Source organism: Vidua macroura, chromosome 3 (genome assembly GCF_024509145.1).
Source record: "Vidua macroura isolate BioBank_ID:100142 chromosome 3, ASM2450914v1, whole genome shotgun sequence".
NCBI lineage: Eukaryota > Metazoa > Chordata > Aves > Passeriformes > Viduidae > Vidua > Vidua macroura.
Window position 1 is genome coordinate 60,439,482 of NC_071573.1, and position 18,124 is coordinate 60,457,605.

Below are 18,124 nucleotides of genomic sequence, written 5' to 3' on the forward strand. Positions count from 1 at the left end.
TTTTTCCTCTTTACTGCTTTTGATTTTTTTGGTAACAATTTAGCTAAGCTAAATAAAGGTGACCCTAAGCACAAACAAAACATTACCAGCAACTAGAATTTGAGAGGTGCCTGGCATGTTTAAGTATTTAATTAAAATCCTCAGAACAATCCTCAAGACCAGTAAGCACTTCCAGCAGCAATGCTGCAGCACAAAGAAGTCACCGCAAGGAAGAAACCAAATTATCACCAACGCCCTACATGTAGCCCTGAAACCAGCACTAACTTCTAACAGTGGTATTTCTGTTCAGACAAAGCCCGAAGACACAACTCTGATTTCTAGCAGTGTAATAACCTAGCAAGGTGTCTGTAAAATGTTTAAAGTCTAATTCTGAAGACTTATTATCAAATCTGTGGTACCACTGCAATTCTCTCTGTACATGAATGTAGTACATGAAAGTAAGGTCACATCTCTGCCATACCAGAGACATTTCACTTAGCTTTAATCATCTGTAAGTACTGTGTCTAATCTGACTTAGTCACACAGCCTGTCTTTAAAGTCAACAGAGAGATGAGCAGCTCTAGGGAGTGATACATCTCACTTATCTTAAACACTCATTTTAGGATGAGAAATGGAATGGGATTGTGGAGATGGATAATTGAACATAAACTTTAGCTGTCAGAGAGAACCACTGCACAGAGTTCCTGCAGAGCCAAGGCTGAGGGAGAGACTTCTCTCAGACTCCATGGATCTTACAAGAATTGCCTAACACACACTCCAGAAAAAATGGCTTTTTGCACATATAACTCAGAGATGCAACTGACCAGAAGAAAATTATTATGTACTTACCAAAAACAATGGAGGACTCACAGTAGTAGTAACCATTTGGCTGCTTTTTTTTCAACATGGAGCAAAGATCAAAGCGGTGCAAGATCTCATCTCCAAAATAATGGTTTTTGAAATCTTCGTACAGACTAGAGTCAATTTTTTTCACCTTTAAAAAGAAACATAAAATTTGGTTAGGCATTCTACTTGGACACTGAATTTTCATATCTAATTCCTATAGCTTTCATTTTAACCATAAGTACAGTTAGTATAGAAAACTACTTCAAGATGCAAAAAGAATACAGAAATAATCATATGCCAAATCTTCCATTTTAGGGAAGAACTGTCTACTGCAGAAAATAACAATAAAATAAAAGTGTCATTAGTCCTCCTTTCTACCACTTCCTTTTCAGTCTTGTAGGAAACAGATATACACAATGCTACAAGTGCTTTAACTTCCAGTGGTTTACAAGTGTTAATGGAACATGTAACTGGAAATTATTCTTGCTGTCATCACTGGGTATGCTGCTACAAGGAACAATCTCAAAGGGTCATCAAGGGTAGTCTTCTGAGTCATTAAAATCAGTCCACAGGAAAAAAATGGTTGTATTTTACTAGCACTAGACTTCTTTTATCTCAGTAAATCTAAAAACTTTCTGGGATTTATAACATTGGAATCATTAGCAGTTTTACATATATGAAGCAGAATATAATAAATATTCTATTAGGGTATTTTCAGAAAACATCATTTCAGTAGTTATTTTAAGAATTACGGGGTCCTCATTCCATTGCATTGTCAATAAAAATATATGATCTCCGTAGAAATTCAGTATTTTCTCCTTCAATCTACCTCCTAATAATGCTGTTTGCTATTTAAATATCATTATTCTATGCTAAGGAGTATTAGGAGCTTCTAGCAGCTTCAGCCCCAACTGGTGTGTTCCCTACTGCGTGGCTGCTGGAGTCTAATCCAGCGTGTGGGAGCCTCAGTCTTTGATGGATGTACCTGCTGCTTTCATGTCCCAGAGACACATACCCATGCTGAAAGGACATGGACATGGCTGGCTACATGGATGCCACTGCCTTGACTAGCACCTGCACATGGGGCACAAAGGAGACACAAGTGCAGGTCGCTTCTGGCAGGGACAGAAGGTCAACAGTGTAGGATGGACATGACTTTCTCTCCATGTTCACGTCTGTGCATTCCTGAAGCACCGTCAGGGCCCCTCTGTCCCCCAGCACCTATGCCCAGATTGCTGGCCTCTTACTGAGCCCACAGGTCTCCACTTGCTGGCTGGCCCAGCTTGAAGTTTTGCAGTGAACACCTGCACTCCCCATACACACATTGAGGAGGATACAGACATTTGCCCCTGGCAATCAGTTGGACAGGTGTGCCCACCAGCCTCATTTTAAACAGGACTGGCCCCTTTGGCAGCCTGCACCTTCCCCTCCTCTTTTGTGCTCTTCTCCAACCTCTCTGCATGCCCCCCATGCATTTGCACAGTCAACTGGCCAACATCCTGGACCCTGGACAACTGCAAAGTCCCGGTTTGCCTGTGGTTTCTTGGCAGATCATCAGTGTGAAAAGTAAAGTCTGCTTTAGCCAAGGTCAAATGTCTTTTCATTTCCTTAATCTCTGAAATCATGACATCTAGTGGTGGATGCTTTTCATTTCAGGAAATGGAAATTTGGGAGTCTGCATCTCCGTGGAAGCCTACATTTATTCCTTCCTCACAGTAATTACTTAGCATTTTATATTCTATAGCTAGACTAGTCCTTATGTACTAAGGTTATTCTGTCATTAAATAATCATTCCCTGCTTTTTGCCTGACAGTTCTAGAAAATACAGTTAGACATCAATTAGTAATAAAAAAAGACCTTTTCAGCCAGGAGAACACTTGTCAAAATGTGAAGCCTTGAGCTCTTCTGGAATGAAATGAAGAAAAGATAAAAATCACAACTTCATGCTCCAATAAAAAAATAACATTTACAAGAGATTGGGATGTTGCTTGTCAAAGACAGGTTGCTAAGGTGTGAATCAAAAGTTGAATGCTTAGGAATTGAGTTGTGCTTGTGATGCACTACTGAAAAGTACTTGGAAAAGCAGCCATGGGAAAACCATGATATTTTTAGTAACTGGAACAATTTCTGGAGTGCTGCTTGCAGTCAGATGTGAAAGGATGAAGCAATGCAGGCGCATGGGAAGGTTATGGCTCATTTCTTAACTGAAAGGGTCTGGAGCAGTAGAGATGCAAGAGAAAAGTTGTTACCACGTGGGAATAGTACAGATGCTGATAATAAGATAAGCTATAATGAGGAAGGGTCAGAAACAAGAATACTCCAGAGCACACTTTGAAGTGTTTGGTGCTGGAAGGGGAGGAGGAAGACATCTGCCTCTCGAGGAAGCACTGTAATGGACGATGCCTGTAAAGGACACAGCTGAATAACGCAGGCCTGGGGAAGCACGGCACGAGGAGCTCTTGCAGGACTGCCAGAGCACCAGGAGAATGCCTCTGGCAGCCCTGCTATGTCTGGGTTTCCTGCTCGTGTCTCTGGGAAAGTGCAGCCCGCTATCCCAGCAGTTGAACCCCATGCAGGCCCCGTAGCTACTGCCACCGTCAGCCTTGGGATCAGGAGCAGGAAGGCTCCAGTGGTGACAGCGCAGGTAGCAGAGACGCAAGCACCTCCAGGCTCCGTGTGCCACACCGCACAACCCAGCACACCATTGAGGTGCTCCCTCCAGCGGGGGCCTGCAGGCGGCCCGAGGGTCGCTCCCTGCGGCGCGGCCCCGCCGCCAGCCGGGACAGGACCGCAGCGGGCCCGGCCCGGCTGCAGAGGCGGGCCCGGGCCCCTGACGGGCCCTCCCGACGGAGCGCCGGGCTCCCGCCCGGAGAGGAAGGGAAAGGGGATAGCACAACGCCCTTGGGCTGCAGGGAGGCGCAGCAGCTGAGACCAGCTGCCCTTCTGTGGTGAGGAGGGTGAGTAGCGAGCAAAGTGGGAGGGGATTGGAAGTGAGGTTCTGACAGGGATTGGTACCTCCGATCCCTTATGTGCTTCTACAGCAACTGGAGCCATGTGATGGTGCAGCATAATTATGGGGCTACGACCCTGAAATGATGGCCAGGCTATGGGGCTGCACTGCATGGTCAGCGCAGGTGTGTGTCACAAACCTCTGAGAGATGATTTTGTACATGGATATACAGGTCCATGCATGTTACTGTATTTATGGGTACTTGGGTGTACACAGACTTAAAAAAATATAAAGAACACAAAGACAAACTGTAAAACTAATGCTGGTAGTTAGCCCTGTTACTCCTTCCTTGGAAGCCAATAATGGCTGTAGTTATTGGCTGTGTCTTTTCACTTGAACATTTATAGTTAATTCCTGGTAGCATCTCAGATTCTCCAGGCATGGAAGACTGACTTCCTGTTAACTTCCTGTTGTCAATTAAAGTTACTTCTCAGGACGATTTGGATGAATTGTGAATAAAAATACCTCTTGTCAACAGATGAGTGCCACATCAACCATAAGCTGTGCCTTGCCACCACCGCTTGGGCCCGAGCAAGAGGAGCAAGAGAGCTCGGAGACACATATGTCTGTTCTGTGGTATGCAGGGCAGCTGGCAATTACTTACTATGATACAGAAGATTGCTCAGTCTACTTCATGCCTGACATACCTGATAATGAAGACCTCAAGCTACTGCAAAAAGTGATTGGCGAACTTAACCCTCAATGCATAGTGACCAGTGCAAAACAGGACCAGAATATTGCCAAATTCCTGACCAACCTAAAAGCAACTGCTGGTGATAAAGACATAGGAAAACCAGAAATTGTCCTGTTTCCCAACATAGATTTTGGTCTGGAAGTCAGTAAGCAACGGATCCTGTCTAGGCCATTTCCATTTATCCCATCTCATATGACTGCTACAGAGAAAATTCTCTATTTGTCCTCAATCATCCCTTTTGAGAGTCCACTCATGATACGAGCCTTGGGGGGCCTCCTTAAGTTTCTAGACAGAAGAAGGGTTGGAGTTGAACTCGAAGACAGCAGTATAGCAGTTCCTATTTTGGCCTTTAAAAAATTTGTGCTGTCAGATACTGTGAATCTGGACCAAGACACTTACTGTGTCCTGCAGATATTTAAAAGTGATATCCATCCTTCTGTGTACAAGCTATCCAGTGGACTAAAAGAAGGATTTAGCTTATTTGGAATTTTAAACCGTTGCAGATGCAAATGGGGAGAAAAACTGCTGAGGTTGTGGCTCACACGACCTACCCAGAACATGACAGAGCTGAACAAACGGCTGGATGTTATCAACTTCTTCCTGCTAGCTCAGAATCATGAAACAGTCCTCACTCTTCAAAACTGCCTCAAGAATATTAAAAATGTGCCTCTTATTTTAAAGAGAATGACTCTTTCCAACACAAAAGTTAGTGACTGGCAAGCACTGTATAAGACAGCATACAATGCAGTGTGCCTTAGAGACACATGTCGTTCTCTGCCCAACACTATTGAACTTTTTCAGACTATTTCACGTGTCTTCACTGATGATCTGCACTACATTGCTAACCTGATCAGCAAAGTGGTAGACTTTGAAGGCAGCCTCTCAGAGAACCGCTTCACTGTTAGACCCAATGTAGATGCCACAATTGATGAGAAGAAACGAAAGCTGATGGGACTGCCAGACTTCCTTACAGAAGTGGCACAAAAAGAACTGGAGACTTTGGACAATCACATTCCCTCCTGTTCTGTGATCTACATTCCTTTGATTGGGTTCCTTCTCTCCATTCCACGCCTACCAAATATGGTGGATAAGACCGACTTTGAAATTGAAGGCTTGGACTTCATGTTCTTGTCAGATGATAAACTGCACTACAGAAGTGCCCGGACCAAGGAGCTAGACAACCTGCTGGGTGATTTGCACAGTGAGATCAGAGACCAGGAAACACTCATCATGCATCAGCTGCAGATAAGGATCTTGGAGAAGTCTGAAGTACTTAACAGCGTGATTGAGTACACTGCACACCTGGATGTGCTGCTAGCCTTGGCAGCAATGGCCCGGGAGAACGCCTATTGCCGACCTCGCTTTACTCACCGCCACGGCTTCCACATCAAGGACGGAAGGCATCCACTCATGGAACTATGTGCAAAGACTTTTGTGGCCAATCCTGTGGACAGTGGCGAGGCTACCAGACGAATAAAGATCATCACAGGGCCCAACTCTTCTGGAAAGAGTGTTTACTTAAAACAAGTAGGTCTTATAGTGTTCATGGCTCTAATTGGCAGTTATGTCCCTGCAGCAGAGGCAGAGATTGGAGTAATTGATGGGATTTACACAAGAATCCACAGTAGGGAATCAGTTTCTGTAGGGCTCTCCACATTCATGATTGATCTTAACCAGGTTGCCAAGGCTGTAAACAATGCCACGGAGAGGTCCCTGGTACTTATTGATGAGTTTGGTAAAGGCACCAACACACTGGATGGCCTGTCCCTTCTGGCTGCTGTCCTGAGGTACTGGATCAGACAAGGAACACAGTGTCCACAGGTCTTTGTCTCCACTAATTTTCACAGTTTAATGCAGCTAGAACTCCTGCCTGACACACCTCTTCTGGAGTACCTGACCATGGAGACCCATCAAGATGGAGAGGAATTGATATTTTTCTATCAGATCAAACAGGGCATGTCCACCATTAGTCATGCTGCCAATATTGCTGCATTAGCAGGAATGCCAGCCAAAATTATTGAAAGAGGAGTGGAAGTATCAGAACTGATTCGCAATGGAAAACCTATCAAATGTCTTGATAATCCTTCAAAATGTGATAGGATGGAAAAATGCAAGTCTGTTGTGGAAAAGTTTCTTTGCATAGACCTTGACGATCCCCAAGTGGACTTGGAAGAGTTCATGTCTAAAGAGGTGTTGCCTTCTGCAGCCTCAGTCCTGTAGCAAGGGTATGTGTAAATACATTGATTGCATCATATCTACCATGGACAGTCTTTAAACAGAACTTAACAGAACGATCACTATAACATGACACCTCACAGGACATTTAGCTTGCAACAAACTGTCATGTCCTTCCTTCTTCTTCTTGTTTAAACCAAGTACTTACATATCCCTGCAATATGGTGTATCATATGAGTGTATGAAGAGGAAGAATTTTTAAGAACCTCTTCCAGGTGTTGGGTCACTCATTTTGTGCATTTTCTGTCCCTGTTGCTGGAACCTCAGATTAAAAAATATACTGCAGAAAAATCACAACACATTTCTACTAGTCTTAGAAGACTATTAAAGGAACATGTTTATTGTTTCATATTGTGCCAAAGTGATGGTTTCAACCATTTTAGGATCAGCATAAAAGATTCCAAATAAATACACAGCTCAGACTCTTGTACTAACAATTAACAGTTGTCAGAATAAAAACTACTAACATAGAGACTGCCAGAAGTAGCAATGCAGACGGATTTAATGGCTCTGTGGCTTTTCTTATACCAGCTTTTCTGTCCAAATGCCAGAGATCCCAGGGGTTAGATATAAAAAGAATGCTGGTGATCAGATTCAGTGGGGACTGATAAATGGAAGTACCTTACTTTTACTGAGAACTGTTCTCTTCTTTAAGGTCCTGTATGATACAGCTGTATCATGCATTCTATGTGTCTGTGCCACATGGGTATAAATAAAGGCAAAATTACAAATCTAGGAATGTAAGAGAGAAATCCACATTTTCTATTCTATTTTCAATTATTAACATTTGAGGATTAATACCACAAAGGGAGGATTCCCTTTCACTTCTCTTGTCATGCAGAGGATCATTACTGAACATAGTATTTTATGTATGCATATGCAAGAAAAATTCATTAACAAATTAATGATGCAAGAGCCATATCTAAACACTATCAAAGCAATAATCTTTCCTGCAGCCAGGCAAGTGCCTGATATTCCTCATGTAAATAAGACAGAGGAGACATTAGATAGCTTATTGTCTGCCAAAACTTGCTCTAACCACTTACATTATGGCAAATAAAAGACATACTACATCTCTCATCTATGTAATTTCAAGAAGCCAAAAATATGAATGTCACATAAACTGAGAGAAAATTTAGATTAAACAAAAATTAAATCCCTTAGTAATTATCAGTAGTGAACATGTTATCTGGTATATCTGGCTGAAGATAGCAAAAAGATGAATATCAGCATACATCAAAAAGAGGTATAATTGGAGACACTGCTTTGGGTTTGTTTCAGTGTGGAATTTCCTCCTTGATGATAATGGAAACTATTATTATTACCAAATAAATACCTTATGCTATTTCTGTATGAAACTGGAAAGTGACAGAAGTTTAACATAATTTACATTTAAAAATACAGTAATAAATTACTGAATAGTGCATTTCATGCCATTTCCAGTGCAATCATAACAATACTGTCTGCATAATATCTGGTATCATGATGTCACCATTGAAGTGAATGGCAACACTGCATCAGGCCTTGAACAGGCCCCTGCAATACTCAGAAGTGTTGCAAATACAAATATTTTTCTCAATAAAATATTCTTTTACTATCTATACATGCAGCATCTTAAAGATACACTGTACAAAAGAATATAATATACAAAAGATTCATGATTTATCATTTTGGCATTTCTTGTTGTCAACCGCTGTCTAGGCTAGGCATATACTCTGCACTAATTAAGTAGATTCCATCAGAGCAATTTAGCTGTCAGTCATCTTCTACTTATGAAATTCATTTCACAGCATTTGCAGTTCTGGCAGTACTAGGTATCAAAGGACCTTCAAACATCATACAGCATTTATGAAGTGTCTCACAACACACCCTGAAAGAAACAGGAATGTGGACAAATGGAAAACACAGGGCTTGTGACTGACTGGTGGCAACTTAGGAGGTGAGTGAGGGAAGCAGGAACAGAAACATTATTTTCAAGTGCAAAACTCCAGTTGCTTATTTTGTTGTGCTTCATTAGGTTCTTTGCACAGAAAGTAATGATGATAACCCAGGATTCTTCTCATTCAAATAATTCTGGAAATAGCTGAACATGTGCAAGTAAATTATATCCCTTTGTCTCCTTCCACAAGGACATCTAGGAGCACATTATTGGGGAAGTGTTCAGTGGCACATCTGATCTGAGAAATGTCCAACTAAGCATGAAGAATGAGTTGGTCCCACTTCTGAGTAGGTAAATAAGTCCTTTAATTTAAGAAGCTGAAGGGGGTACAGTAAACCAGATAGCTCTTTTCTAATCCACTTAATTTCACACTTTCATCCTTTATTAATATCTGTTTCCAAGTTTTTTAGATTTATCATTGTTAGCTTAATTATGTGCCTTCAAAGTGAAAACCTTATTTCTTGAGATCTTTACTAATTCTGAATTTTCAAACTCTTTGCTTTGTAAATATAATTTTTAACTTTGGGAAAGGTGAAATCTCTACAGAATATATGCATTTCAAAATTACTTCAGTTATATTAAGGTTTAAAAAACAGATTTTTTTTTCCCCTAAAATATAACTTGGGTGGAATTTAGATGTCATTGAGAGGAAGGTGACTTAACAGAATATTGTTTCAAATAAGGAAGCTTACATTAAAAAAATAAATTAATATACTTATATAAAGATATGGCTGAGACCAATAATCAACCACTTCAGTACTATTTGCTCTTTTATAAGTTTGCTCATGTAACCTTCATCCACGTCTCTTTTCTTGCTTTTCATATTGTTGTATGATCTGAAAATGCAATTAGACACTGTATTAAAATGTACTGCCAAATAATTACTCCTTTTATGATACATGTTTTTATTTACTGTTTTCTGTAAGTGCATGAAACTATCTAACTAAATGCAGGAACACAATGAAAGAAAAAATTAGAGTAAAGACTGATGCCTCACACTGAATTGACAGAAAAATGTACAGATTTTTGATACATAATATTTTCCTATGCAGTAGATCATATGCATTATCCAGCATTATGGAGGGCTCAGGAAGATGATTTGGAATGACATTGACCTGGTTCTGTCAGCAGCAGTGAATATCAGAACAGAAAGGATGCATCCTGGCTAATATTTCATGGAAGGTAGATAAATGTAAATGAAACAACCAACCAGCCAAAAAACAGTAAAAATACAGAATAGCAAAAATCCCACCCTGATTGTCTCAGATGTTTTAACCAGTTAAATCACTGAAGAGCTGATATTCTAGAAGATCTGTGGATTTTTTAAAATTAGCATTTTAAAACCCAACTATCATTTCAAGGAAAAGCTTCAGTGAGTTTACAAATTTAATATCTATACCCACCTGCATCCTGTGGCTAAGTCTTTATTTCTATTTTAGAACAAGTATGCACACCCTCATATTTTCTTGATGTATCTCAAATCTCACTACCTTCTTTCTACTGATTTCAAAATACTACTTAATTAAAACATGCACCTTCAGCATTTTTAGAGCTATTTCTAACTAAAATTTAAAGCTTGATTATTAACTTTAATCCACTATTGAGGAAAAATCAACTTAAAAGATTAGTTTTATGTACTTTAGTTCTTATTTAAAATATTTTTTCTGAAAAATATTTTCCTAGTCAATGTTAAAAAATCACATAAAACATTCTACACAATGTCAGAAAAAAAATGTATGGATGTATATCTTGTGTTAAATAATACAGTACTAGAGTTAAATTAGTATGAAATTTAAAAAAAGGTACACTAGTATTGCTTCTATATATTTTAATCACAGTTATATCCTATTTTCATGTATTTGTGTATTTTGTCAAAAAAAAACCCTAGTAGGCAAGAAATAACTGCCTGCAAGAGAGAATATAGAAGATATATGAACTTATATATATTTATTAATATAGTTTTTCCTCATTACTCTGAAATTCACCAAAGCATATTCGGTAGGGAACTAACAGTCTGCCTACTATGCATAATCCAAACAGAAATTCTACTGTTTATTTGCTCATTTTCTCCTATACAGTAGCAAAATTCAGCAAACAAACTGCATGCATACAATCTACCACTTAATAAGAGTTCTGCAACTCTGAACAAGTACTTTTAACCTTTGGTCTTGCCTAATTTCCCAACAGAAAACAGACCATGATATTACTGCACTGAGAATATCAAGAGTGGTAAATTACAGTACAGGACTGTTTAAATTATTTCTTTAAAAGCCAAGTGTTAAAGTCTTACCTCTTCAGCTGGTTCAAAGTAGCAAATATGATGCTACAGCATAAACAACACTGTCCATCTCCAAATTAAACTTTCTAGATTGCTGCTGAGCTATGTGAAATGTGAGCTCACCTGTTTACGTAGCTCTGTTGATTTTGACAATTTCATGAAGGTCAGATGTGGTTTAAAACCTCTTTCTTCTCCTGCCATGATCCCCTTTTCTTGAAATATCTTCTTCATAGTCTCTGACAGGAGGAGAAAATTGCATAAATACAAAGATATTACATAATGTAATGCTTAAAATGTGCTTTCAAATGTAATTTTAGAGCTTTTCACATGCTTCACATGGGTGCTTCACATGAAAGAAACAAGATGATAAGTACTAAAAAGCAGGGAGATTTCTACTTAATTTCAAGGGTACATATTATTCCTTCAGAGGTATATACTATTTCCTGTGAAAATTGATATAATATTTCATGTGAAATATTTGCAGTTAATATCAGTTAAATAATGGCATTTAGAAAGCTGTTCATGCTGTCTGATTTTGCTATCAAAATCGAGACTCAACATTAGCACTGTTCAGGAGTCACTCTCACTAGAAGTGTGGGAATCTTCAGGAAAACTCTGTAACAGAATTCTCAATTCAAAAACAGTATTCTGTGGTGACTTCTATGTTCTGTATTTGGGTAATCTCCCACTCAGACCAAAGGAAATTTGGAAGTGAAAGCTCTAAGTTTTGACACTGGAGTAACACGCCAGCATTAGAGAACATATTAGGTGTGCTGATGATTTTTGCTTGGGTTTTAAAGCTTCACTGTTGCCTTCTGAGCTAATTTCCTACTTTTAATGTACTTTTTCCTACTTTTATCTGTTTATAGTCCAGGCCAAAACAACTCGACAACACTGACCTAGTTTACTATTTTGCAACTCATCTGCGCAATGTAATGTTTAATTTCTTGGAAATAAATTTCAGTGTAACTTTTGAATTATGTTCTATGGGTTTTTGTTAAATTAAATACTTTCAACTTTTGAATTGTGTTCTATGGGGTTTTTTTTAGATTAAATACTTTCAATGTGAAAAATTTCTGTTTGAAAAAAGGTTTAGATAAAATTCAAAAAAACTGTGATAAAAATAATACTGGCAAATAGAGTATTTCTATTGCTGAAAAACAGAAAAATTGCTGAAAAAAAAATTGCTGAAAAACAGAAAAACCTTAAGCTTTTTTTTTTCTTTGCAAGTACAACTTCCAATTTTTCACTAGGTGTAGGTCTAGCTCACTCACACAATCAAACTAAATTCAAAATGGGGGAAAATTATCAATCCTATCACATAAATTTAATCAGCCCTTAACAAAACAATGTATGTTCATTTAAATATATTATTTTTTTGCTTGATAGTTCAACAGTCTTCTTTGTGGCACCTGGAAGAAACAGCATCACATCAGGAAGCAAATAACAGAAGTACAGCTGACCTACTTGTATTATTTTAAATTTTGTCTGTGGGAGACATTTCTAAATTTACACTGAATCCCCACTAAGCTCTCTGGCTCCCGTATCTATTCTCTAAACGGCACCATTTGGGGACCCACTGACACTGATGTTCCAGCAAAGGGTAAATCTTATTGGACCCAGGTTTACATTACCATGTGATGTTCTGACTTCATCTTGTGCATAGCAGTTTTTTTTTTTCCCCTTTGAAAACTCCAATTTTTTTCTGCCATCACATCTTAGGCCATGCAGTCTTATCTGACAATCTGCAACTAGAATCTGTGCCGATGAAGAATTGCACCTCTCCAGGTGTCCCCTCCTAACTCCGGGAAAAGCTTAGTATCAGAGCAGAGGCTTGCCAATGTGCCTCTGATCACGGGACTGTGAACTCAGGGATCTCAGCAGGACAGACTGATCACACAGTGCTGTGACTGTGTGGGAATTGGGCGGGACAGCTGGGCACCTGCACTTTACCCTGCTGAACAGAACCACTGGCCTGCCTGTCTTCGTTTTGTGCGAAATAGCTTTGTTCGATATCTGGTCGATTTATCTTTCCAAAATCCTCTTTCATATCTGGCAATTCCAATCAAGAAAAAACAATGAAAACCTGGGTCAGAAGAGAAAAGCATGGAGAGAGAGACTGCAGTTTTAAACATAACAGTTTTACTTGTGTGTAGGCGTGTGTCTACACATGTTCTCAGGGGCATCAGACTTTGCACACAGCTTTGTCACGGCACAGACATATTAAACATCACAGGCTCAAGACATTGGGCTTGCTGAGACTAAAGATAACCCCAGAAAGTGTACAGAAAGTGTGACATTTTACTGGTTAAGGTAACTTATGAACATAATTAACTCCGTGTTTCCTTCTTCAAAAATAATGAAAATAGAATGAAATCTGACTAAGTGGAGGGGAAAAAAAGAAATAAAGAGAAATGTTTTCCTGAGAGCACAGGAAGGTTACAAGATAATGTAATGCTATTAATATCCATTAAACTCTTTGAAGAAGTGGCTACAAGAAGGGATTTAATAGAAACTGGAAAGGACACATGGATGCTGTGGGCAAGGGAAAGTTCTAGGCTTATGAGACAGCATAAAAGTGGATCTGTTGACTGGCAAATGCACAAAAGTTAAAGTTTATGATGGGAATTACTTTAGCTGAAAGAAATTAGAGGCCAGTGATGAGAAAAATAGACAATGCCCAGGGGTTTTGACAAATGAGTATCCTCCATCTTTCCTCCAGACATTATCATTACTACTTAGAGTGAAAAATCAAACAAAATCTGTGTTTTCCTTTATTAGCCTCAGGCTGACTGATGTTTGCAGCTTCAAAGTATACCCTAGAAATGTTAAAGCTATTTTTACAAGCACAATGACTTCCTGGAACAAATTTTTGGACAGCTTTCAGACTGCCTTTCATGCAGTTTGAAGTACTCTGTAATATCATTTTGTACCTCATTTTTATAATGTCAGAATTACTGAATGTCATCTGCCTCTTACACTGGATGCAGCTGAATCCATTAGATAACTCTTTCCCTATAATTAGAATGGAAATGTGATATATGAAGCTTACTCAGAACCACTTTACATGGGAAAAGCTCAAAAATCCAACAGCTAGATCAATACAGACCAATTCATAGTAAAATTGCTTATTGAGCCATATTCCATAATACAAATGGCCATCTTCTTTCCAAAGACTTCATTAGATAGAGAAACCTGCTACATATGTATACTTCCAGACTATTAATTTCTTCTTGTCTCAAAACCATGTTCCTTCAATTAAAAGGTTTATAATTTAGAAACGGTATTCTGTCTTTTTACTGAATTTTTTTTGACTTTACACTTGGAAATGAAGAAAAGTTGAGCGTAGATAACTTACCATTAGAACTATCATGTTAAGCCATGCTAAAATTATTAAGTTCTTAGGGTTTTTTAAGAGATGGGCCAAAAGATAAGCCAGTCAAGCCAGTTTCCCAGTAGTTCGTCCACTGCTCCTTGGTTGTGTATTAGCTAGACTTTTCTACAGTGAGCTGTCACTGTCCCAGACCACTGCCATGTATCAGCGAGCTATATTGTTATTTCAAGCACTCATCAGGAGTATGTGTGGGTTGTTCTGTTTCTCTCCATCACCACACACATACACATAAGAAAGATGAGCTTGTTCATAAAGTGGGATGCATGGGAGCAGCTGGGCCTAGCAATCCCCACTTCATACCCATGTCAGTACATAAGCTAAGCCTTACAAGATAGTGACAATGTGAAGGTAAAGTCCTAAACTGAAAAAGAAACATAAGTAGAACTTCCTAATAAAACTTTCTTCTTATATACTGGCTTCAATCCATTCTAATACTCCCTACAAGTTTGTTATGACCACAAAAAGAAGGGGGTGATAGCACCTTCTTTTAAACCACCATAAGCATATTGCTTCATTTTAGTGAGTTATTTATCAGAGATATTGTAATTCAGTTTTAGGCAGCACAATATGAAAAACAATGTAGATCAAAATCTAAAAGCATTTGCTGTCCTCGCTTTCAGTATGATTTCAGAGAATCATTTCATCATTTCAGAGAATCATTTCATCATTTCAGAGAATACTTCCAGTCCACCTAACTAAACAACAGCAATTTGGACTGCCATCTTTTTGTTCACTTTGTACAAATCAGTTCTTCTAATGGAAAATTACAATACTTTTGAGTTCCAAATTTTTTCATCATGTGAAATGACCTAAGAACAACTGACAAGAGGCAAAATTCATTTATCACAGCTCCAGCCATCTGTAACTAAAGTGAACTAAATTAACTGAATTAAACTATTTCCCTATGCTGCCTGAAGGGAGGGCAATGCAATTCACCCTCAATTGGATGCTGAATGTGTGGATTCACGATTTTTAAAGAAGCTCATCCTTGATGAGCTTTAAACTATCATCCTTGTCAGAATAGACTGTTCCTCACCAGCCCCATGACTGCCACTGCTCCTATCTTTTCTACCAGCAGATATATAGCTATACAGTAAACTTCATGGGCAAGTTAAATAGGCTAAAAATTAGCTGGCAAAGGTAAAAATGTTAATTTTATCACAGCTGAATTCTCCATGTGGCTGCACAAAGGAGTCAGATTGCTTTGATATGGTGGCAATGTAAGTTTATGCTCAAGTAAAGCTGTAATGTATCTAGAGAAGAAGATGGGCAGTATGACTCGCTTTCTGTTTCTCTCACTCTCTAGTGTGGACTTCTAGGAAATCAATTTGAAGAGATTAGACTAAATGTCATTTATACACAAGTGAAGTTAAAGAAAATTACTAAGTTAGTTGTACTGCATGTCAGCCTAACTGACAGTAGTACTGCAGTGAAGTCCTAACTGTATTAAAGTATTTAAGCCAACAAAACAACATTTCTTAAAATCAGAAGACCAAAAGCAAATGAAACATTTGTATGCATAAACAGAAGAGTAATTTTTCTGTTTGTGAAATACAAGCTCCCTCTCATGGTCAGACCATAACATGCATCATTAATCCATAAAATCAACATCTGCAAATCCTGTAGGTAAAAAACCAGGATTCACTTATTTACTTTTATCAGCTGCAAGCAGCATTTACTATGTAGCTATCAAAATAAAAACCAAGCACTTCATTACTTTTTCCAGATTCACTTAGTATTTGTGCTGGTTTTGGCGAGTACTTTTCTTCATAGTACCTAGTATAGGGTTATTTTTTGGATTTATGCTGAACAGAGGTTTGATCGTTCAGGGATGTCTTAGTTACTGCTGAGTAGCACTTGCACAGAGCCAAAACCTTTCCTGTTTCTCAGCCCACCTCTCCAGCAAGCAGGCTGGAGATGCACAGGAGCTGGGAGGGGGCACAGCTGGGACAGCTGACCCCAACTGACCATAGAGATATTCCATACTGTATGGTATCACCCTCAGCATTTATAGTGTTGGGGAAAGAAGAAGGATGGAGGATGGCATTTGTCTTCCCAAGTCACTCTTAGTGATAGAGCCCTGCTGAATCACTGAAGAGCTGAATATGTGCCTGCCCATGGGAAACTGTGAATGAATTCCTTGTTTTGCTCTGCTCGAGTGCATGCTGTTCACTTTCCCTATTAAACTATCTTTATGTCAACCCACAAGTTTTCTCACATTTACTCCTCCAACTCTCTCCCCCAAATGGCTGGGGAAGAGTGAGCGAGTGGCTATGCAGGACTGAGCTGTCAGCTGGAACTAAACCACAACAGTCCTTCAAATATTCTGTGGTGCAGCAAAGCAGAAGAAAGTTTTTTAAAATGTCCTGTAATTGTATATGTCATGTAAGCACACAATTTCTAAAAAGACTTTGACAAACAGTTATTAAAATACTCTTCAAACCTCTGTCAGAACTGTTTAACACTATTCCTGGTAGATAATTAAATTATGCTAATGTCTTTTAATGGATTTTTGGGAAGTAACTGGGAAATCAGAACAAACAGAAGATTCACATTAGCTCTGCTTTTCCTGGACTTCCATCTCTGGCAAACCTACATCTACACTGGTATTAGCAGGCATGCAATGACCACATTCAGAAGTTATTATCAAACAATTTCTCTGTATAATTTACAGAACAAAATGGTTTCCTATAATTTAGAAGCTAATTTAACTTCATCTATTTTCTATTGACTATGTTTTCAATATTTCTCCTTTATTCATGTACAACACAAAATAACAACATGAAATCAAAATTCACATAGAACATAGCAGAAGCCATACATAATCTTGAAGTAGCAAAACAGTGATTCCTTAATAAATTCATCTGAGGTCTTTGTAAAAGGTCAAACCAGCTGCACTTCAGAAATGAAACTAATGAATTGCTAGAGAAAACACAGTATTAATAAAGAACTTTTTCACTTTTTCCCTCTGTACTGGACTGCAAAGAGGTAGTGTGACAGCAGCAGTCCTTGCTGCTCTGCAAAATGGGTTATTTGCTCTATTAAAAAATGGTGTGACCTCACATTCCTCAGAACACAAAAGATAATTCATCAATACTGAAAAACTCTTTTAAAGAATCTTTCCAAGGAATAGTTGGAATTGCCAGGATAGTTTTAAAGGACACGAATGAATTACAGACAGTACTGTTCTTTGAGAATTTTTATTAAATATCTGTAAACAACATAGTTTAAGTATAGACTCATAGGCAGATAAAAATAGGACCAAAACAAGGTAGCGTGGAGTCTATACATCCCACTTACAGATTTGCACTATGTTTTTTACATATACTAAATAAAAAGTTATCAGAGAACAGTACTGTCTGTAATTCATTAACATCATTTTGAAATATGCAAATTAGACCAGGAAATTAATTATGTAGCATTTACAGCTGTTTAAGGTAAATTACTATTGACTAAATTAGCACCTAGTTATCTTTGTGCTCCATTCTCACTGAGGTTGTTGAGAAGTCTTTAAAACACTTAAAACTAGATTGACAAGTTGTACCTGCTATTTCCTTAAGCAGTATTGTATGATAATTTTCTGCCAAATTCACAAATCCAACTTGATTTCTGAAGTGATCAATTCCTTGAAAAGACAAATCCACTCTTTTTCCTTTCAGGAGATCATCTACAAAAACCTTGCTGTCAGCAAGAGCACCAACTGCTCTGTTGAGAAGAAAGAAAAGACCAATGTCAAATGAATTTCTGGT

The 18,124-nt window shown here is 38.5% G+C and overlaps 2 protein-coding genes across 8 annotated transcripts in view; one reads left to right on the top strand and one right to left on the bottom strand.

Annotated features, from left to right (window-relative positions):
• AKAP7 (A-kinase anchoring protein 7) overlaps positions 1 to 18,124 on the bottom strand; it is an 82,415-nt gene that overhangs the window by 47,245 nt on the left and 17,046 nt on the right. For all 4 annotated transcript variants that reach the window (XM_053973500.1, XM_053973498.1, XM_053973499.1 and 1 more), the window contains exons 5-7: positions 17,920 to 18,080; positions 11,105 to 11,217; positions 829 to 973 (exon numbers count right to left, since the gene is read on the bottom strand). In XM_053973500.1, coding sequence (XP_053829475.1) covers positions 829 to 973; positions 11,105 to 11,217; positions 17,920 to 18,080 — 419 coding nt within the window. The remainder of the gene's footprint in view (positions 1 to 828; positions 974 to 11,104; positions 11,218 to 17,919; positions 18,081 to 18,124) is intronic.
• MSH5 (mutS homolog 5) lies at positions 3,572 to 18,122 on the top strand. Of its 4 annotated transcripts, XR_008436263.1 has the most exons (4): positions 3,572 to 3,782; positions 8,555 to 8,703; positions 8,894 to 8,994; positions 18,035 to 18,122. XR_008436263.1 is itself a non-coding variant. In XM_053973497.1 (2 exons), the coding sequence occupies exon 2, from the start codon at positions 4,314 to 4,316 to the stop codon at positions 6,747 to 6,749; it is 2,436 nt and encodes an 811-aa protein (XP_053829472.1). In that variant the 5' UTR covers positions 3,572 to 3,782; the 3' UTR covers positions 6,750 to 7,172. The 4 variants fall into 4 exon arrangements, 1 of the variants encoding a protein (XP_053829472.1); XR_008436262.1 differs by lacking the exon at positions 8,555 to 8,703; XR_008436264.1 differs by lacking the exons at positions 8,555 to 8,703; positions 18,035 to 18,122 and adding an exon at positions 9,756 to 10,954.

Excerpts from the sequence above, each read along its gene's own strand:
- MSH5 (XM_053973497.1), top strand. The coding sequence starts at position 4,314 with ATGAGTGCCACATCAACCATAAGCTGTGCCTTGCCACCACCGCTTGGG.